This window comes from Penicillium paradoxum, assembly GCF_028828445.1.
Source record: "Penicillium paradoxum strain IBT 22861 chromosome Unknown utg000002l_segment0_segment0, whole genome shotgun sequence".
In the NCBI taxonomy this organism is placed as follows: Eukaryota; Fungi; Ascomycota; class Eurotiomycetes; order Eurotiales; family Aspergillaceae; genus Penicillium; species Penicillium paradoxum.
In genome coordinates, this window is record NW_026643180.1 from 1638306 (window position 1) to 1657012 (window position 18707).

Consider the following 18707-nt stretch of genomic DNA (forward strand, 5'->3'; position numbering starts at 1 on the left):
GGCTAGTGACCCCACGGAGACTCCATATGTGCATCAACATCAAAAGCAAACAACTTGCCCTATACGGTACCATGGGCCAGTGGACACTATAGTTCTTATGCATGTCTGCCTGAGGCTAAAACAACGCATCTGAATATCAGGCTATGTCAAAGCCTCGCCTCCAATTCTTCCATCGTCTCCAAATCACGACCTGCAACAAAATAACCATCCAATCTTTCTTGTATGAAATTGGCTATGCGAGCAATTCAAGTAGCGCGTGCATCAGGCTCTCCCAAAACTTTCTCAAACTCGACAAAACAAAGACTTTCTGGCAATGCCAGTTTTTCAAATTTCTCACGAGGAAAAACAGTCGTTTTGCCCGTCTCCCGGTATCCATGACGCGAATACCATGATATTAGTTGCTTGCGATTGGAAAGTGCGTTCAACTCCAGCGTCGTGACACCCCAGGTCCGTCGACAATAGCCCTCAGCGTAAGCCAAGACCTGACGACCAATGCCGCTGCGCTGCTGGCTCGGATCAATAGCGAGCATGAAGAGTCGAGCGTTATTGGGGCCACGCTTAGCAGTCCCGATTGAGCCGACGAGCGTGTTGAGATCGTTGGTTGCCATCAGCATAACACTGTCCGGCTTGATGATCATGGCCAGAATTTCTTCCACGTCGATTCGGAAGCTTGATGAGAGTCCTAGGTCATCGGTCCAGCCATTTCTGCTGTCATTGGCACGGAATGCAGATTCCACCAATTGTTGAAGTTCAGACGCGTCTGCTTCGGTTGCGATGCGGAAAGTGAGCGCGTTCATTTTAGATTGGGAAAATGATGTATAGCCTTTGAAACTAGAACGCGATAAGAAAAGAAATAGTTGAGTCAAATATCTCACAGCTGTGTTCCACTTCGGAAATTAGTTCGTTCGGAGTGAACCTTGCCATGTAACCACAAGGGCGTGAGATTTGGCGGGAAAATCCCGCAAAAGGCGTCAGATATGCGATCCTTTCTGTTTGTTGTATAATGTTTCAACAACGAGTGCCAATGAGAATGGAACATTCAATGAGAAAGAGTCCGGTGTAAAACCGAAGACATTCCCCTCAACATCTTTGAATATTACCGACAACCTTGCGAGGTAGGCTAACCCTTCGAGATCATACTCAGGTCAGTAGGTAGGTCAGTAGGTATATATGTTGTTCTGGCTGCATCTAAGTAAATCCAGATGCGCAGTCAGACTGGGAATCCTCAAGCATCCAAAAATGGAAGTAGGAAACACTGAAAGTTGGGAGAAACACCAAGGGCCGAGTTGTAACTGTGAGTGCGGCCTGAGGCAACGGGCTCGTGTCGGAGCATGAGATCGGCATACCGGAAGTTTAGTTTATCCTGTCCACGCAGTATTTTTGATATTAGTCAGATAGTCATATTTCCTGCCAGAATAGTGGATACAGAAATATAGAGATTTCAACTCCCTTGATTGGACCCCTACTATACTGAAGACCACATCAGTTGATAGTTATGAGCCCGGTTCGCACGAAATAAGGCCGCTATTCATAAGATATAGCGCCTATCAGCACCTGAAAACCTCTAAAAGCTGCACAGTAGCCCGCTGAGGCTATATAGCACCCAACCCTAATAATGGAAGTATTAACAATTCTCTCCGCTATAAAGGGCGAAAAACTGAAGGATTCGCCCTAATGGCGCACCTGGTTCGCCCGGGTGAAGCTATATGCGATATAAAAATAAGTCTGGAAGCACTGTGACCTAGATACCCCCCCGATAGAGAGACTAGTTAGGAAAGAAGAGCCTATTAGGCCGGAATACCCCTACGGAGGGACCGAATCGGACAAAAGAGACTGGAGAGATGAAATAGACATCTTTAAAGTGGACTAATCGAAATGGGATAGGGAGATAAAAGGGCTTTCTGATATGAATAACTATATTTATACCTTCCTAGACCTAATCCACTATACCGCTATCACCGACTATTAGACCCTATATAAGAGACTAGTATACCTAAGAGATCGCTTCGCGAGATCGACTATATACGAGGAGGAAGTCCGAATAAAGTAGAAGGTCTTCGCTATCTAAAAGCCGACTAGAGATATCGAATAATTGTTACGTGCCAGATCTTTAATGAAAGAGTGCAATTCAACGAAAAATACTAAGACAGAGAAGGAAAGGAAAAGAGGAAAAGGAAACTCACTGTCGCAGAGTTTTGGAGAGTCTTTAGGTTGCAAACTTCACAAACCTCGGACCCACTCTACGACAGCGATAGACACGTGACTCAGTTTCCTATCCACGATCGTCATATACTCCCTTATCTAAATTGCATTCAGTCTCTAAATACTAGCTTATCGTCGTCTTTATAATCCTATAATAACTTCTCGCCTTCTATAGCTTTAATCTAGTAGTGTAGACGTGCTAGGGGTCCGGGCTTTATAGGATATTTTTTATAGAATTCCTTAACCTTTTCCGGTGCGTTTTTTAGATTACCTACTAGATACTACTATAGGTCTATATCATATCCTACCTACTCTACTCGGTACTAAAGCTTCCTATAATACGTGCGAGTATCTAAGATCTTACTAACTTCCTATTCGTTAGTTTTATTTATCGTAATAGGTAGTGTTAGATCTTTATATTACCCTCGTAGTAGCTTAGTTTTCGACGCTTTACGTAGTTTACTAGGATAGAAAATAGGGTATATCTTTATCGATCCCGGGAGATCTAACTTATATAAATTCCTAACCTTCTCTATAATTATATATAGTCTACTTATAGAGTAAGATAACTTCCGACTCGGTCCGTTAGGTAACTAATCCTTTATCGTAATAAAAACTCGATCTCCTACCCCGAAATCCTCTTCCCGACGATATTTATTTACTTATTAGATCTAGAGTTTCTAGGACTTATTAATCTACTCCTTCGTCTTAGACTATATATCTTATAGTTATAAGAGTATATCTACTATACCTCGTTTATTAACGGAGATATACTCGGGATCTTTCTAGTTAAAGGTTATTATAGGCTCGTACCCCCTCTCTATAAAGAAAAGAGATTTCTTAGTAGTGTCTTATAGTAGAATAGATATTACGAAGTTAATTATAGGTAAAACCTCTAACTAATTATCTTAATTTAGTTCTATATATAGACGAAGACGCTAAGCTATATACTAATTTACGATCTTACTCTAGCTATTAGTTTAGGGATAGTATATAGTTAATAGTTTTCTCTTAATTCCTAGTATTCGATAGAACTCTATCTAGAAATTAGAGATAAACTATCTACCTTAATCTAATACGATAGTCTCCGGTATTCCTAAAATACGAATAATATAGTCTATAAAGAGTCGGGCTATCTACTATATATTTATATCCTTATAATAAGGAATCGAGATTAGTCGCTTACTTAGACGGTCTACGACTATAAATACTACGTTAAAGCCGTATCGATCCTTTAGAAACGATCTAAAATCTATCGAAATATACTACTAGGGTCAATCGGGGATAGGTAAAGGATAGAGAAGTCTAGGTATCTTATCCCTCTATAACTTCGTCCTTTTATATACTAGATAGTTATCTACGTATCGTTATATATTATTAGCCTATCTAGGCTAGTAATAACGGGCGGAGACTAGCTTCTTTATCTTCTTAACGCCTAGGTATACGACTAAAGGCTAGTGATAGACTTTATCTAATAACTAAGCACGTAGATCCTCCTAATTAGGTACTTCTAGCTTATTATTAAATAGTAAGAGTCCTTCCTCTAACTACTAGTGAAGATCCTCTTCTTCTTATACCTTTTGTCTTAACTCTTCGAGACCTATATCTATACGGTTTACTCGTTTTATATAGTTAACGATCTCTTCTATAGCCGTCTATATTAGCGCTAACGAGGTAGGGTAGATACCTTCCTTAAGATAATCACGAGGAAGTAGAGTAACGAACTTACTCCTATCCTTATATAGTATATCCTTCCTTAAGAGGGCGTCGGCGATAACGTTTCGCTTCCTAGGACGATATTTAATTATAAAATAGAATTAAGAGAGGAATTCACTCTATCGAATCTATCGTTAATTTAGATATCTTACTATTATAAAATACTCTAGGGACTAATAGTCTATAAGGATTCCGAAACGATCCCCTCGAGTAAGACCTTCTAACTCTACGCGCCACTCCTATAAGGTTCGTATAATTGCGAGTAACTCCTTATTATATACTTTATAGTTAAATTCCGCGGACTATATTAACTTCGAGAAGAAGGTAACGGGATACTAGAAACTATCTTTATAATATTATATTAAGACGCCTCCGAGGATACCGTTAGAGGTATTAGTCTCGACTTAGGTAGGTAACGCTAGATTATAATACCGTAAGATTAGAGTAGTTATTAGTAGCTCCTTTAGCTTATTAAAAGCTTCTTCGTATAGCGGTATCTATTTAAACTAAGTATCTCGTCTAGTTAGACGGTAAAGAGGCTTTATAACCTTACTATATTTTAGAATAAACCTTCGGTAAAAATTAGAGAAACCGAGGAAAGACTAAACCCCTTTAATAGTAGTAGGGATTTTCTAGTCTTTTATAACGCTAATCTTTTCTAGGTTAACCTTAATTCCTTTAGTGCTAATAATAAAGCCTAGGAACTTAGTTTTCTAGACTCTAAACTTATACTTATATAGTGCTACTTAAAGTCCTACCTTTTATAGACGATTTAATACCTCCCGTATATACTTTTAGTAGTCCTTAAGGTTCTCGCTATAGATTAGAATATTATTAACAAATACTATAGTATATTTATCTAAATATTTACGTAGTACGTTATTTATAAATCTCTAGAAAGTTATAGGTCCGTTAGTTAAACTAAATAGTATTACCTTATATTTAAAAGATCTATAGCGAGTTCGGAAGGTAGTTAGTTCCTTAGTAGCTTAAGTTAGACGGATCCGATAGAACCCTTATCGTATATCGAGCTTTATAAAAAACTTTGCCTTACTAGTTCGTTATAATACCTTATCGATTAGAGGTAATAAGTAATAGTCTTTCTTTATAATACTATTTAGTTTCCTAAAGTCTACGTAGAAACGTAAACCTCTACTAGGCTTCTTCGCTATTAGTATCGGAGACGTATATAGAGATAAGCTAGGTATAATAAAGCCTTTATTAAGGTTTTTTATAATATACTTCTTTACCGCTTATAATTCCTTAATAGAAAGTTTATAAAATAGATAGTATCTAGGTCTAGCCTTTTCTTCTAGGATTATATTATAATCTATATCTAGACGATAGAGAGGAAGCTTGTTAGATCGTCTCTTCGAAAATATAGATACTAGGTTATAGTACTCCTTTAGTAGTTTTTAGAGAATCTTAGAGATTTTAAGATTATCGTCTTTCTCTATTCCGGTAGCCTTCTTTTTTATATTAAGAGTACGATCTAGGTTATCGAGAGAGGTTAGAAAGATTTCGATATCCTTTATACCTACTCGTCGTCGGACTTTATACCTATTAAATATAGACTTTCCGATTATATAAATATTAATAGTAGTTAACGCTAGTAGTTCTAGTTCCTTCCTTCTCTCTAACTAGGAAGTAGACTACTTAGTAGCTCTCTTTTTAATATCTTTATCGAGTAACCCGTCTCTCCGATCCGCGTCTATCTAATAAATTCGGTCGAGATTCCTATCCGGCTAAAGGATAATCTTTAGTATTAGTACTATAATTTTACTTACTACTTCGTTAAAGATAGATCTCTCCTCGGGCTAGATTATCCGATATCGCTTATAATCTAGTAGGATATTATATATAACGAACTATATTCTCCCGAGAATTATATTATACTATCTAAGGTCGGCTACGAGTATTAGGGCTTAACGTAAAACCCTCCTATCGACGATAAGAGAGAGAAAGGTAATATATATAATAGGCGCCGTAAGTTTTCTATTAAAACCCTTTACTAGATATTCCTTTAGTAACCGTTCGACTTAGATTCTAAAACGTTTACCTAATAGTAGGATTATCGCTTTATTTATAAATATATAACTATTAGCTCCTATATTACCTAGAGTAGAAATATAAAAGGATCGTCCGTTATATATTAATCGTATATTAAAAACTAAACTATCCCTAGGGCTACCTACTAGCTTCTATAAGTTTAATAGATAAAGTGATACGGTATTACCGCTTAGGAGGGAGACTTATCCTAAGTATAAGCTTTTCCCTAGTCGGTATCTAATTTAAGAGCTTTAATCTCGTCGGTAGTAAGTATAACCTTTATAGTAGTTATAGCTAAGTTCACCTTCTTTTTTAGATATTTACGAGTTATATATCCTTACTCCTTATAGTAGAAGTATCGTCCTTCCTTTATTAACGTCTCTCGCTCGGTAGCGGATATTAATCCGGTTATAACGGTATTTAATTCTCGCTTAATACGGGTTCCCTAAGACTAAGTAGCCGTAGTAGTTATAGCACTTCTACTTCCGGTAGTTAAAATTCTAGTTCGGTTCGACTTAGCTTCCTATTATAGATTAATCTCGTACGATATACTCTAATAATACTAGGTAAAAGTTTTAAATAGTATATTATCTAAGTTAACTACCTATATAACTTATCCTTAAAGGAGATAAGGAAGCTTTAAGTATAAATCACGCTTCCTATTTTCTTTTATAATAATAGCTTCCTTTACTAACTATATAAATTCCGTAAGGAAATTAGTGAAACTCTCCTTAGGCTTTATCTTAAGCTTATAGTATATAGTATACGCCTCCGCTCGTCGATTTAGATTCGTAAAAACGCTTCGTAGATAGTTAATTATATTATTTACGTTAGTATAAGGGTTTATAGAGTTAGCGTTTATCCGAGGAGTAATATATAGCTAAGCCTTTCCTTTATAGCGACTCTATATATAGAGTTTATAGTAGATAGGTAAGAGGTAATAATCCGCGTTAGCTTCTAGTTTCTAACGGATAATAGTTTCCTAAGTCTCGAATTAGACTTCCTTTCTATTACTAAGTATCGGAGCGTTAGGTATCTTAGTAATCTTACGAGTAGAAGTCTCTATAGTCGGTACACTCTACTATATATTAATAAGGCGAAAAGTAAGGTCTCCCCGTTTACGGATAGCGAGATCTCTATAAGTAATAGCTTTATCTCGTTCCTACACTACTTATTCTAAGCGGAGCTCTAGGTTAATCTTATCGGCTCGGAGGAAAGAAATTTTCTCTTCGAGTTATTTATATACCCTTACTAGTTCTATAAAGCGATCCTTAGTAGGAGTCCTCTATAGATATATACGTATAGAGGAACCTTCTCTAAGATCGCCTTCCTCTTCTTTAGTGTCTTTAAGTCGGATCGTATCGTTAATCGGGGTCGTCGGTTAAGGAATATTCTCCTCCTCGGGTTCTTTATTAGAGTTATTTACGGTAGCTCGCTGCTTACTACGATCTTCGGTTCGTCGGGTACCTACTATCTTAATAAGTGGGTCTAGTTTTTAGTCGGGGTTCGGGATCTAATCGGGATCAAAGGTTAGTACTAAGAGGCGGAAAGTGGGGATAAGGCGGAGCCGGGATCAATTATAATGATGATCCGTATAGCTATACCGTCTTAAGAAATTAAAGAGTGGTCTTAGTATTATGTTACGTGCCAGATCTTTAATAAAAGAGTGTAATTCAACGAAAAATACTAAGATAGAGAAGGAAAGGAAAAGAGGAAAAGGAAACTCACTATCGCAGAGTTTTAGAGAGTCTTTGGGTTACAAACTTCATAAACCTCGGACCCACTCTACGACAGCGACAGACACGTGACTCAGTTTCCTATCCACGATCGTCATAATAATAGCTTAAATAATAGAATACCCTAAGGGAGTAAGCTATTAGCCTCGGCATTAATAACGGAGACGTAAATAGGGACTTCCTATATACTATCAAAGAGGTCTTACCTATTTAGTAGTAAGGAAGGTATTAAGAGATCGTTATAGATAAGAAAGTCTATTAAACCCGTGATCTCCTCGAGTCGTTCCGCGTAATAAATCGAGAAATAGGGGTATAAAAGGTATTATCTACTATACCCCTAAAAGGGGCATTTTTAACCTAGTAGGGACACTAAGAAGTAAAGTCTTAGACCTAGTCCTAAACTAAGGAGCCGATCCTATTTGAAAAGAGGAGGTACCTATACGGGAACCCCTACTATTTATATAAAATAGTAATATATTAGTATCTTAATAAGGAAAACCGCCCCGAAGGGACCTATATTAACCCTAGAAAGCTAGAAAAGATTAAGCAAAAACTCGCTAAAGAGCCTACTTAGAAGAAATAGGTAGAAAAGAAGGTGGAAAAGGTATAGTAAACTTAGTAAACTTAGTAGCCTTAGAAGGAAGAGTTTATAAATTAAGTAAGCTTCGCTACTACCCCTATACCGTATACTAGTACTCTTAAGCCCTATACTATATAATAAGGGGGGCTAGTATAAAACTGCGAATACGCCCTCTCCCTTACTAAAAATAGAGAACCTATCTTAAAAGATAGGTAGATCCTTAATATAGGATCTAGCACCTATATCTATAATAATAGAGACCTTTTTATCGACTTTATACCCTAGATTTCGGATCTTACGACGGGAGATAGTACCACCTAGGTACTAAGAAAGGGGAAGGTTAGACTAATAGGCAGATATCTAGTAAAAGGCAAAATAGAGATTACACTTAGTGATACCCTCTATTCCCCTAGCTTCTATATAAACCTAGTATCCTATTCTATACTAAAAAAGAAGGGCGGAATATAGTGCTAGCGTATAAACTATATTAGGGACCCTAATAATAGACTAGTTATCTACGTTAACCTTTAGGACTAGTTTAACCTCTAGATCTTTAATTAACCCGGAGAACTTATATAGCCCTAGTAAGCCTACTTTATAGAGAGAAAGTTAGTAAAACCTTAGTAGTCAAAAGCCTTATTAGATATCTAGCACCGAAGACTTACCTATATTAACTAGCGAAGCGCTATAAAACTCGCTACTATAGTAGATAGAGTCATTTTTAACGATAAAGAAAAGGAGTCCACTAAAATATAGGTATTATACTAGACTTATTAGCTAGGTCGTACACTAAGGTAGATATTAAGACGTATAGTTAGGCGCACTTTTAGACGATTTAGAAGAGTGTACTTTAATCTTATTTAGCTACCGCTAGTAGAGAATAAGCACCGCTAGATCTCTTATTTTTACCTAAAAGGTCCTAGGTTTTATTAGCTAATAACCTATAAAATAAAGCCTAAGTGTTAGCTAGCGATCAATCGTTTTATAGAACTAGTAAGAAACTAATAGGATCTACTAATTAAAGCCTTCTAATACGATAATAAGTCCTTAGCTAGAAAACCTACGGAATATAGCTTTACTTCTAATAGTATCCTTATCTATTATAACCCCCTAGGGTATTCCGAAATAAATAGTTATACCGAAAGATCCGGCGGTATAATTATCACCCGTATACGTATACTCGTACTTAAAGGAAAGCTCCTAAAAGATCTATAGCCAGAAGCCGCTAACGCTACGGTATAGTTACTAAATCGTACGCCGACGTATATCACTACCGAAAACCGCTAGGTTATACTATAGGAGGAGGTACGGAAGGAGTTCGCACTATAGGCGCCGAGGATCAACCTATTAAATATCAAACTATATAGAAGTTTAGTATACTATAGGATCGATAGATAGGTCTAGTCTAATAAAATAAACCTACGAGCTAAGATCGGATTCTTAGTTAGCTATATAGTATTAAATATCTAGAAAATCTAGTTTCTATATAATAAGAAGGTGAAGCCTATTAGGGATATAGTATTTAATAAAACTCGTAAATATACCCCTAATTATAATAGATATTAGCTTATTCTAATACTAATATAGTAAGAACCTTAGGAAATTACTATAGAAGAGTTCACCTAGGTGCTTAATCGCGTGATAGCTAGTTAAGAGACTAGCGAAATAGAAGAGAGAGATTATCGAGATCTATAAGAAACTTAGCACTATAATTATTAAGGATCTTAGCAAGGATCTTAGTAAGGATCTCAGTAAGGATCTTAGTAAGGATCTTAGCAAGGATCTTAGTAAGAAAACTAGTAGAATATATAGCAGAACTCTCCGTAGAGGGAGACAGCTAGTAAAGTTAGTTAGCGAGATACTACCCCACTTTAGGGGGTAGACTAGTAAGTAGTCCTACCCTCCCTAAAAACTACGATTATATAGTAAATGCCTAAAATTATATAGCAAATACCTAAGATCTATAAACCCCGAGCCCCGCTAGGTATATTTCCGGATAAACCCCTTCCTCCGCTCCCTATCACACCGCCGTAAGAACCCTATACGCAGGATCACTATACTACCCCTAGTTAGGGGGTAGATATACTAAGGGATCTAGAGGATCTAGTTAGCGACTAGGCTTAGAATGATAAAGCTATTCCCACTATAGAAGATAAGCTAGAAAATAAGCTAGAAAGATAACTATAGGCGGAACTTCTCGCCCTAAGTAGACAAATCATAGAAGATATTAATACTAGTAATATTATTAGTAGAAAACGAAGGCGTTAAGCTAGGTAAGATAAAGACTATATCTATATAATAAGATCTACCGATATAGAGAAAGACCCTCCTACACTACTATATACTTTCGTTACAGGACTATATACTAAGAAACCTAAAATTAGACGTTATTAAGATAATCTCCCCCTAGTCCTAAAACACTATAAAGATATTATAAACTATCTATTTTAGGAAGGCTTTCTCGTAGTAATAAGGAAGGAGATTAACTCTCTAACAGAAAAGGAAACCTATAAGATTATAGAGAGACTAAAGGATAGAGGTAAGCAAATACTACCTCTTATATAGGTATTCACCTATAAATGCGATTAGGATAGTTATCTAGTTAAATTTAAAGCTCGTATATACGTATAGGGAGATCTAGAGACTATTTCGTACGAAGAAAAGAGAGCTACTATACTAGTAGTAAGGACTATAAGGATGATCTTCGCCCTTATTACCGTATTTAATCTCGACCTAAGATAGCGGGATACGGTCACTACCTTTTTAAATAGCACGCTAGAAAAAGAGGTCTACACCTAGATACCTAATAGGTTTAGACTACCCGGAAAATACTAGAAACTCCGCCGCGTACTATATAGTCTACGGATCTCACCTAGACTTTAGCAATAGGAAGCAGCTAATATATTTCGTAAGCTAGGACTATAATAAGCCCTAGAAGACCCCTATATCTTTATCGGAAATAGACTAATAGTCTTTTTCTATATTAATAATATCCTAATTACCTACTATAATAGTAGGGAGGCGCGAGAAAGGGCTATATAGCTAGAACGAGATCTAGAAGCACACTAGGAACTAACCGATTACGGAGAGGTAGTATAGTTTCTTAACATCCGTATTATTAGAGATAGATAGCAAAAGAAGCTATAGCTCTATTAAGATAGCTATATAGTAAGTATTACTATACGATATAACCTTATAGATAGACTAGCGGTATATACCCTAATACCGGTCGAAGATCTAACCCTATATTAGGGAGTAGCCACGGCATAAGAGATCCTATTATACTAAAAGAAGGTAGGATCTACTAGATATACTACTACGATTATAAGACTAGATACTATAAAATCGACTACTCGTCTAGTATAATACTTAATAAACCCGGGCCCCTAGCACTATTAGGTAGCTAATAGAGTCATTACCTACCTTAATTCTACCCGCTATCTCGCTATTAAATATAGCGTAGAATTAGGTATAGAAAGGGACTCCGTCTAATTCGCTAGTGATACTTTATATAGGGATCACCCCGATAGAAAAAGCTCCGCTAGCTATATCTACTAGGTATATAGCGGGCCAGTCGACTAGAAGGCTAGTAAGCAGCCTATAGTCACCACCTCCACCACTAAAACTAAGCTCCTCGGTCTCTTAGAGACTACAAAACAGCTACAATAGTGGCGCAGACTTCTTAATACCCTAGGTTTTATCCCTTCCTATCAACTAAGTATCGATTACGATAATTAGCGCACTATCAGTCTTCTAACTAGCGAGGACACGGCGTTCGAGACGAAATTACGATATATTAACATTCATCGGCACTAGCTTAGATAGGAAGTTAGGGAAGGAAGAATTAAGGTGAAATAGGTGCCGACAGCTAGTATAGCTACAGACGGACTCACAAAGTTGCTCACTAGGCAAAAGCATGAAGCTTTCCTCAAAATGTTAAGGATGATAGATATAAGCTATCTGATAGCAGGAGCTATTTGACAGCATAAGTCATTTGATCAACAAAGGGAGAGAAATAGCATGCCGACTGGGGTGTAGGAAGCAGCTAGACTATACTGGCCTAGCTGAGGGGGTGTGTCGGAGCATGAGATCGGCATACCGGAAGTTTAGTTTATCCTGTCCACGCAGTATTTTTGATATTAGTCAGATAGTCATATTTCCTGCCAGAATAGTGGATATAGAAATACAGAGATTTCAACTCCCTTGATTGGACCCCTACTATACTGAAGACCACATCAGTTGACAGCTCGAAAAACATGAATGACGTCATGCGTACAGACCACCGCCCGAACTGACGCTCGGACCATCGTTGCTTATCAGTTGCCCTCCAGGCTCCAGGAGTACTCAGGAGTGCGATTCAGAATCCATCACCATGACGACGGCCGCAGTGTTCGGTTGTACAGGAGCTGTTGGCTCTCAGATCCTCGCTACAATCCTCGAGTCAAACTCTTTTTCTACCGTGCAGACCATCTCAAGGAGACTCCCAAATGCACAGTCTGCCAAGCTTCAAGCAGTCCAGGAAGTTGACACCTCAAAATGGGGCGGCATGATCTCCACCTTGGCCACCAGTCCATCTTTAGTGTTCAATGCGGTTGGCACTACAACAGCAGCGGCGGGAAGCATTAAGCACCAGTGGAAGATCGACCATGATTTATGTGTTGAGAACGCGCGAGCAGCCAAGGAGGCAGGCGTCAAGACGTATGTTTATATCTCCAGTGGTGGAACCAGAAGCATCCTCTGGGGGTGGGTTCCATATTCGAAAATGAAGGTTGGTGTGGAAGATGCTATTAAGGTGCTCGAGTTTGAGAATGCGATTATTCTGAGACCAGGGATGATTATTGGAAGAGAGACGTCCAAGGCGTTACTTTTGGAGAAATTTGTGGAAGGTCTCCAGAAATTGGGACAAGGTATTCAGGACAAAGTTGGTATGGAATGGCTCTTCTATTTGCAGTAGCTTTGATGCTAATGGCGCGTGCAGGTCAAAACCAAACGACTATTGGTAGGGCAGCTGTGGCCGCTGCCCGTATGGCGATGGATGGGAAGGCACCGTCAAATTACTGGGTTCTGGAGCAGGCTGACATTGTCAGGCTGGGCCGCGATGAGTGGAACGAGTGAGACGTGCTGAAGCGTAATGTTTATAAATGGCAGTTTTGCAGTGCAAACTTTGAAAATGACAATGACAGCGGATCGAGAAACCAAGGCCAACGCTAAACAGGCAAAGCCAAAACGCTCCGAAGCTGTGGTATCTCTAATGTGGAAGACTCAGCCGAGGGAAGAATGAGATCTGGCATGCTTTGAATTGAGAAAGACCCTTTACCCATGTTCGATCAGCACGTTGGGAAGGATTTTACTTTGGCATGTTGTGCCCTAAGTATTGGCTTCCGAACCCATGCGCGGAGTCCAATCTCATGATTGCTCTGATTCGGTCCCCTTGAGATCATCAACATAACCGAGGATTTCCCTCCTGTCGTCGCAGATACGAGCATATTCCAAGAGCAACCGGTACGTGTAGACCTCCATATCTTCCCGTCGGAGCACCTTCTCGCCCCAAGCTTTCCCAGCGAGTGCAATCTTCTTGGCTGCACTGTCATGACCGCCCAGGAAATAAGCCATGATTCCATATATGTCAATGTAGGTGGTATCCATAGGGACAAAGTGTACCCAAGGAACCAGTCGTGAATCATGCCACTCCTTGTAGATAGTAGCCTTGATGGGGAGGGAGGTGGAAAGCATGAACCCACGATATCGGCCGCTGAAAGAATTACCGTCGAGGTCGGGTAGGTACTTGAAGTTGTACATCTCCTTCATCGCCATACCGGGTGCGACTTCGAAGTATGGATCGAGATAGGGACAGTGTGGGTCTGATTCATTGTAAGGATTACAAACCAAGTGATTGAAGCCAGTATCAGTATGATCCAAGAGGAGCTGTGGGACAAGACCGTCGCCTTTTAACCTGTAGTTCGAATAGTTGGGAAGTCTGAAATTGACACCGTGGCTATGATTCCTCTCGGCCTCAGACACCGATGTTGCATTCATCATGGACATGAATCGGTGTCTCTGGAAGCCTGTCCAATTGGGCTCTCGGGCCCGCCCTCCAGTGGCAGCTCCTCGCCATGTGGCCTTGTTTATTTTGGAATCCCAGGGACCGCCGTGCTCTTTCTCTCCGCCGGAGTAATGGTCATTCTGTGCCCAGTACATCGCCGGGGGGAGAAGAATCTCATTGTTCATGGGAAGCTTGGAACCACCGAACAATGGGATTAGGTTGTGCGTGGTTGAAACAGAGACTGGCTCGAGGAATGTTCCGTGCAAGACTTGCATTTCTGGCCGCGCACACGGGTCCTTAGCCAGCGTGAAGTTTGATACATACCCGTGGTACGACATCCTTTCAAAGTTGTCGTATTCCCACGGAGGAGAACTGAAGTCCACGCTGGGCAGGTTGCTGTCGCGTGAGGGGCTTCCAACTGGACATCCGATCCGAGCCATCTCCCAGTAGCCTCCCTTGTCAGGAACACTGAACCCGGGATCATAAGGCTCCAGGTCTTCGCGATCCCATTTTGTCAGAGACATATATTCAGAAACAACACGGCTTGGACTCAATATCACGCGGTCTGCCTGTTCCTTTTGCATATACTCGTTGATTGTTTCCCAGGGAACAACAAGCCGAGTCTCGTCCATGACATTCATGGGCATGTCTAGATCTGGAAGCCCATCCTCCAATTTCGAGACCAGATCATACCACGAGTCCATCCAATCCCTAGGCTCGTCCGTTTTCATTATTGCGGTATTGTTGCGAACAGCGATGCGAGTTGGAAAGCTCCTGGCTTGTCGTCGTAATTCCTTCGGTTCAAGCGCCCAATATGGAGTCAGGTCGTGATAGATCTGGTCGAAGAATTCCTCGATGATCAGGGAGTCTTTTGATTTTGCGAATGTGTACCATTCTCCGAACCCCGGGGGAGGGTGTCTCCCTCGGCGCGCTCGGTATTGATCTGCAGCACTTTGGAGGTCGTGAGCTTGTGAGCTTAGGAGGTCACGTAAGTCGGTCTCTGCGGTATTGATCAGGGAATCGATGGGGTGGCTATTATTATAGCCGTACGCCGCATAAAACGTCACTGACACCTTGGGATCATGGCTAGGCAAGATCCAAGTCAAGGTCAGGATAAGAAATACCGCAAGAACCGCAACTCGCCCTGCGCGCGAGTTGAACGTTGTGAGCAGATGAGGCATCCCGAAAGTTCTTGTATTGAGAACAATCTTTGGAGCATAAGTTTGCACAGATATTGCTTGTTAGAAACAAAAGCCAGGAACCCTTTTCTACTATATCCACCCCTGAGGCAAAGTTTCCGGTGGTGGGTACCAGCCTTCTCCCAATAGCCAAGATGCAAGAGAGAAACAAGATGACGTGTGGGTGTGCGAGCTCACTTGTACATTAGGTATGTGCATACCTAGCTCAGTACAGGGTTATCGATCGAGCCAGAGCAGGAGGTACAATCCAGCGAAAGAAGGCCAGCAGGCCAGATAGCGAGCAAAAGGTACCTGAGCAGATTCCATGTTATCCGGCGGAGATACGGAGCTTGGTTATCTGAGGTACTGCCCTAACCGCAATACGCCATCATAATCAATGCACGCGTGCGAGGTGGATCCATCTGGTCGTTTAAGATAGAGATTGTCCAAACTCCGCCCGTGGTCGGTGGAGATCGCACTTCTTCAACTCTTATTTTATGTTACACAGTACCGATGGCCTCCGGTCAACTGCCCAAGCCATTTTTCAACTCGGATGGACTGCTGGAGTCGGGGTATTAGTAGAGCTGGCGACCTCACTAGGGTGAATATCGGACCAACCCGTTGTGCCAAGGAATGGTCGGACCTGCGTCCTGAGTACGGTGCCATGACCTCATGGCTATCGGAATTTCCAAGATTTGTTCTCGTGGCTTTTCCCCTTTTTCTCGATAGCCAGAGACACCATTGATGGATGTGATAGGCTAAAGGGCTTGTCATACAAAGAAAGGTTCGGCTTTAGGTTCCACTGCAACGTCATTTTGGGCCTTACATCCTCAGGCAGAAATCACTGGCCTGAAATATGAACTACATGCAAGTCATTTCTAAACCAACATCCAGTACCCACGGTCATTACTCATCTGAATCAAGTGTTGCAATATTTTCACTTCTTCTAGACCTTGCTTTGCTATCAACTAGCAGTGCAATCCTCCTACGATCTGAGTCCGTGAACCATTTCAAAGGACTAGGAGGTAGTCACTTGTGACTTGGATGACTCCAAGCTCAAAGTTTGGTGTATATTTTGGTCGAGACCAAAAGGTGTTCTATGGACGAAATGGAAGTGACCTCGAGTTTCTTTCGGGATATCTGCATCGTCAATGTTCTATCTCAGGATAGGAAGAACCGCCAACCCCAGCAGTACCACGAACCTTTCGACATTATAAGAATCAACCCAACCTTTCATGAACTTCAAGATAGCCGTATATTTGGGGAGCGCGTTGCATAACTAATAAAGTGGGTCTTAGTAGGCCCCGCACGCACATCAGTTCAAATTGACCAAAACCCACAAAGACACGTTGGATAGTTTCAGGGTAACAGGTTGACAGTAGCCAACTGATCTCTTGAGCAAAGAATCGTAAAATCTATCCGTGTGATTTGCCCATATTTAAAGTGTCCACAATATATATTGGGCTGGTGATTGGGATCAACAGATTTGGCTATCAGCCATCATCAAACACTGTGGAAGAATAAACCGAATGAGAGTGTCATGAAACACAGAGGCCAGTTGTAACATATCGATGTGTGGTGGCGCTGGGGTTTCAAAGTCTGAATATATCCTGGGGTCTCTCTATATGTCTTATCCCAAAGTGCGAGATGATTTTTGACAAGATGATCCATGTCCAGCATGCGGATGGGTAACCCTTTTTATCCCTACGACTAGCCCAATGAGGATACTCAATGACATATCAGCGTAGGTTAGTATAAAAAAATTCGAATAATACTCACCAACTGACGAGCTTGCTTGTAATCTGCAATATTGACTAAATTTTGAACCTTGAGGATATGCCTTTTTTTCACGGAACCCAAATCACAACTGCTTGACTGCATCATCTACGTTAAGTTGACGGGCGATTAGAAATCGTCTGCTTAGATCAGCGCAAGCAAAACACAACTACCGTACGTGTCAGCACGTACAGAACCGTCGGTATATCAGATCACTCATCACGTAGGTCTTGGAGTTCTAACAACTCAGAGCTTTTCAAAGGATCCTTGCCTTGCATTGATAGAATCGCTTCTTCTAATGCAGCTTCATGGTCAGCAGAAATGCCGAGATTATAAGGTGATGGAACAGCCATCATGGTAAGAAGTCAACAGTCGCAACACGTTGCACGAGTCCTGATGTGCGGCTGCTGTCCAAGACAGTCGAGAAAGCCGAATAAATGGGTACGCTGACGGCCATAACGATCTGTGAGCGGACGTTTGTTAGGTCAAGGCCCCACCCAGGATCCTCAATTTAACTGGCCGGTTCATATGCCCAAAGCACAATCGATTTAGACAATGCTGTCCAACACATTACCCTGAGCGCTGGTTTCACGCAACAGCACGCCTGCCGCGTGCAAAGCACCAAGTGCTAAGGGGTCTCGTATTCACCTGGGTCCTGGGCACCCGAAGAGTCAAACCATGAGTCCTGCACGGGTTTGCCGTCAATACGATGGATGGAGATAGGCAACGCGGTCGTATCAAGCACGCCTTCAATTCACTCAGTCGATAGGCCCTGGTGGCTCACTGTGATAACAAATCCGAGACCGTGGTCCAGCTGTATCTCGGGGTATGCTCTCTTCTGACTGTAAGTTGACTGGACTTCCTAGTCTTCCAATGCAAATCTCACTTTTCTCTCTCAGGTACGCCAGTGCATCCCATCCAACAGGGTACCGAGGAGCCCAAAGACGCACTGGACTATTTGAGATTCTTCCCGACAAGACAGCCAAGGCCATGAGGCTGATAGCGCAGAAACTGGATATCTTGTTCTTTATGCAAGACTTGGCCCTTGCAGCTATAATAGTGCCGGGATAGCAAAGTCCTTGGGTTCAATGATGTTCGATCCCCATGTGTATGGGAACCCTGCCATTCACCCAATAATCGGGTCCAATATCATGATCAACGTGCCAATTCCATCTCAATCGATCGTTCGTATAAGATTCTCGGTCTTCGCAAGCCCCCGGATGTCTCTATACTAACATAGAAGCTCCGCAGTTTGCTTGTCGGCCAGAGATGAATTCGCACTGCTCATGTCAGGGCAAATCGGCCTCTGCAGGTGGCACCTTGAGATTGTCAACCAGAATAGGTTCCAAAGCTCAATAGCTTGCTGAGAAACCCCCAAATGGAGGATATCAGCTCTGAAAATCCAGCAAAAATTCGGCAGTCCAAAC

The 18707-nt window shown here is 41.0% G+C and overlaps 5 protein-coding genes across 5 annotated transcripts; 1 reads left to right on the plus strand and 4 right to left on the minus strand.

Moving 5' to 3' along the window:
- Positions 1 to 245: 245 nt before the first annotated feature.
- On the minus strand, positions 246 to 797 carry N7457_000618 (GNAT family N-acetyltransferase; the record flags this gene model as incomplete). The annotated part of the gene is made up of 1 exon (XM_057171686.1): positions 246 to 797. The coding sequence occupies one exon, from the start codon at positions 795 to 797 to the stop codon at positions 246 to 248; it is 552 nt and encodes a 183-aa protein (XP_057035589.1).
- Positions 798 to 12655: 11858 nt separating this feature from the next.
- Positions 12656 to 13398, plus strand: N7457_000619 (uncharacterized protein; the record flags this gene model as incomplete). Its single annotated transcript, XM_057171687.1, has 2 exons — positions 12656 to 13208; positions 13262 to 13398. 2 exons carry the CDS (start codon positions 12656 to 12658, stop codon positions 13396 to 13398), a joined length of 690 nt encoding a protein of 229 aa, XP_057035590.1.
- A 291-nt stretch (positions 13399 to 13689) lies between these two features.
- N7457_000620 (uncharacterized protein) lies at positions 13690 to 15507 on the minus strand (the record flags this gene model as incomplete). The annotated part of the gene is made up of 1 exon (XM_057171688.1): positions 13690 to 15507. One exon carries the CDS (start codon positions 15505 to 15507, stop codon positions 13690 to 13692), a length of 1818 nt encoding a protein of 605 aa, XP_057035591.1.
- Positions 15508 to 16410: 903 nt separating this feature from the next.
- N7457_000621 (uncharacterized protein) lies at positions 16411 to 17184 on the minus strand (the record flags this gene model as incomplete). The annotated part of the gene is made up of 4 exons (XM_057171689.1): positions 16411 to 16522; positions 16785 to 16797; positions 16835 to 16919; positions 17014 to 17184. The coding sequence occupies 4 exons, from the start codon at positions 17182 to 17184 to the stop codon at positions 16411 to 16413; spliced, it is 381 nt and encodes a 126-aa protein (XP_057035592.1).
- Positions 17185 to 17208: 24 nt separating this feature from the next.
- N7457_000622 (uncharacterized protein) lies at positions 17209 to 17633 on the minus strand (the record flags this gene model as incomplete). Its single annotated transcript, XM_057171690.1, has 3 exons — positions 17209 to 17214; positions 17284 to 17371; positions 17497 to 17633. 3 exons carry the CDS (start codon positions 17631 to 17633, stop codon positions 17209 to 17211), a joined length of 231 nt encoding a protein of 76 aa, XP_057035593.1.
- Positions 17634 to 18707: the final 1074 nt, after the last annotated feature.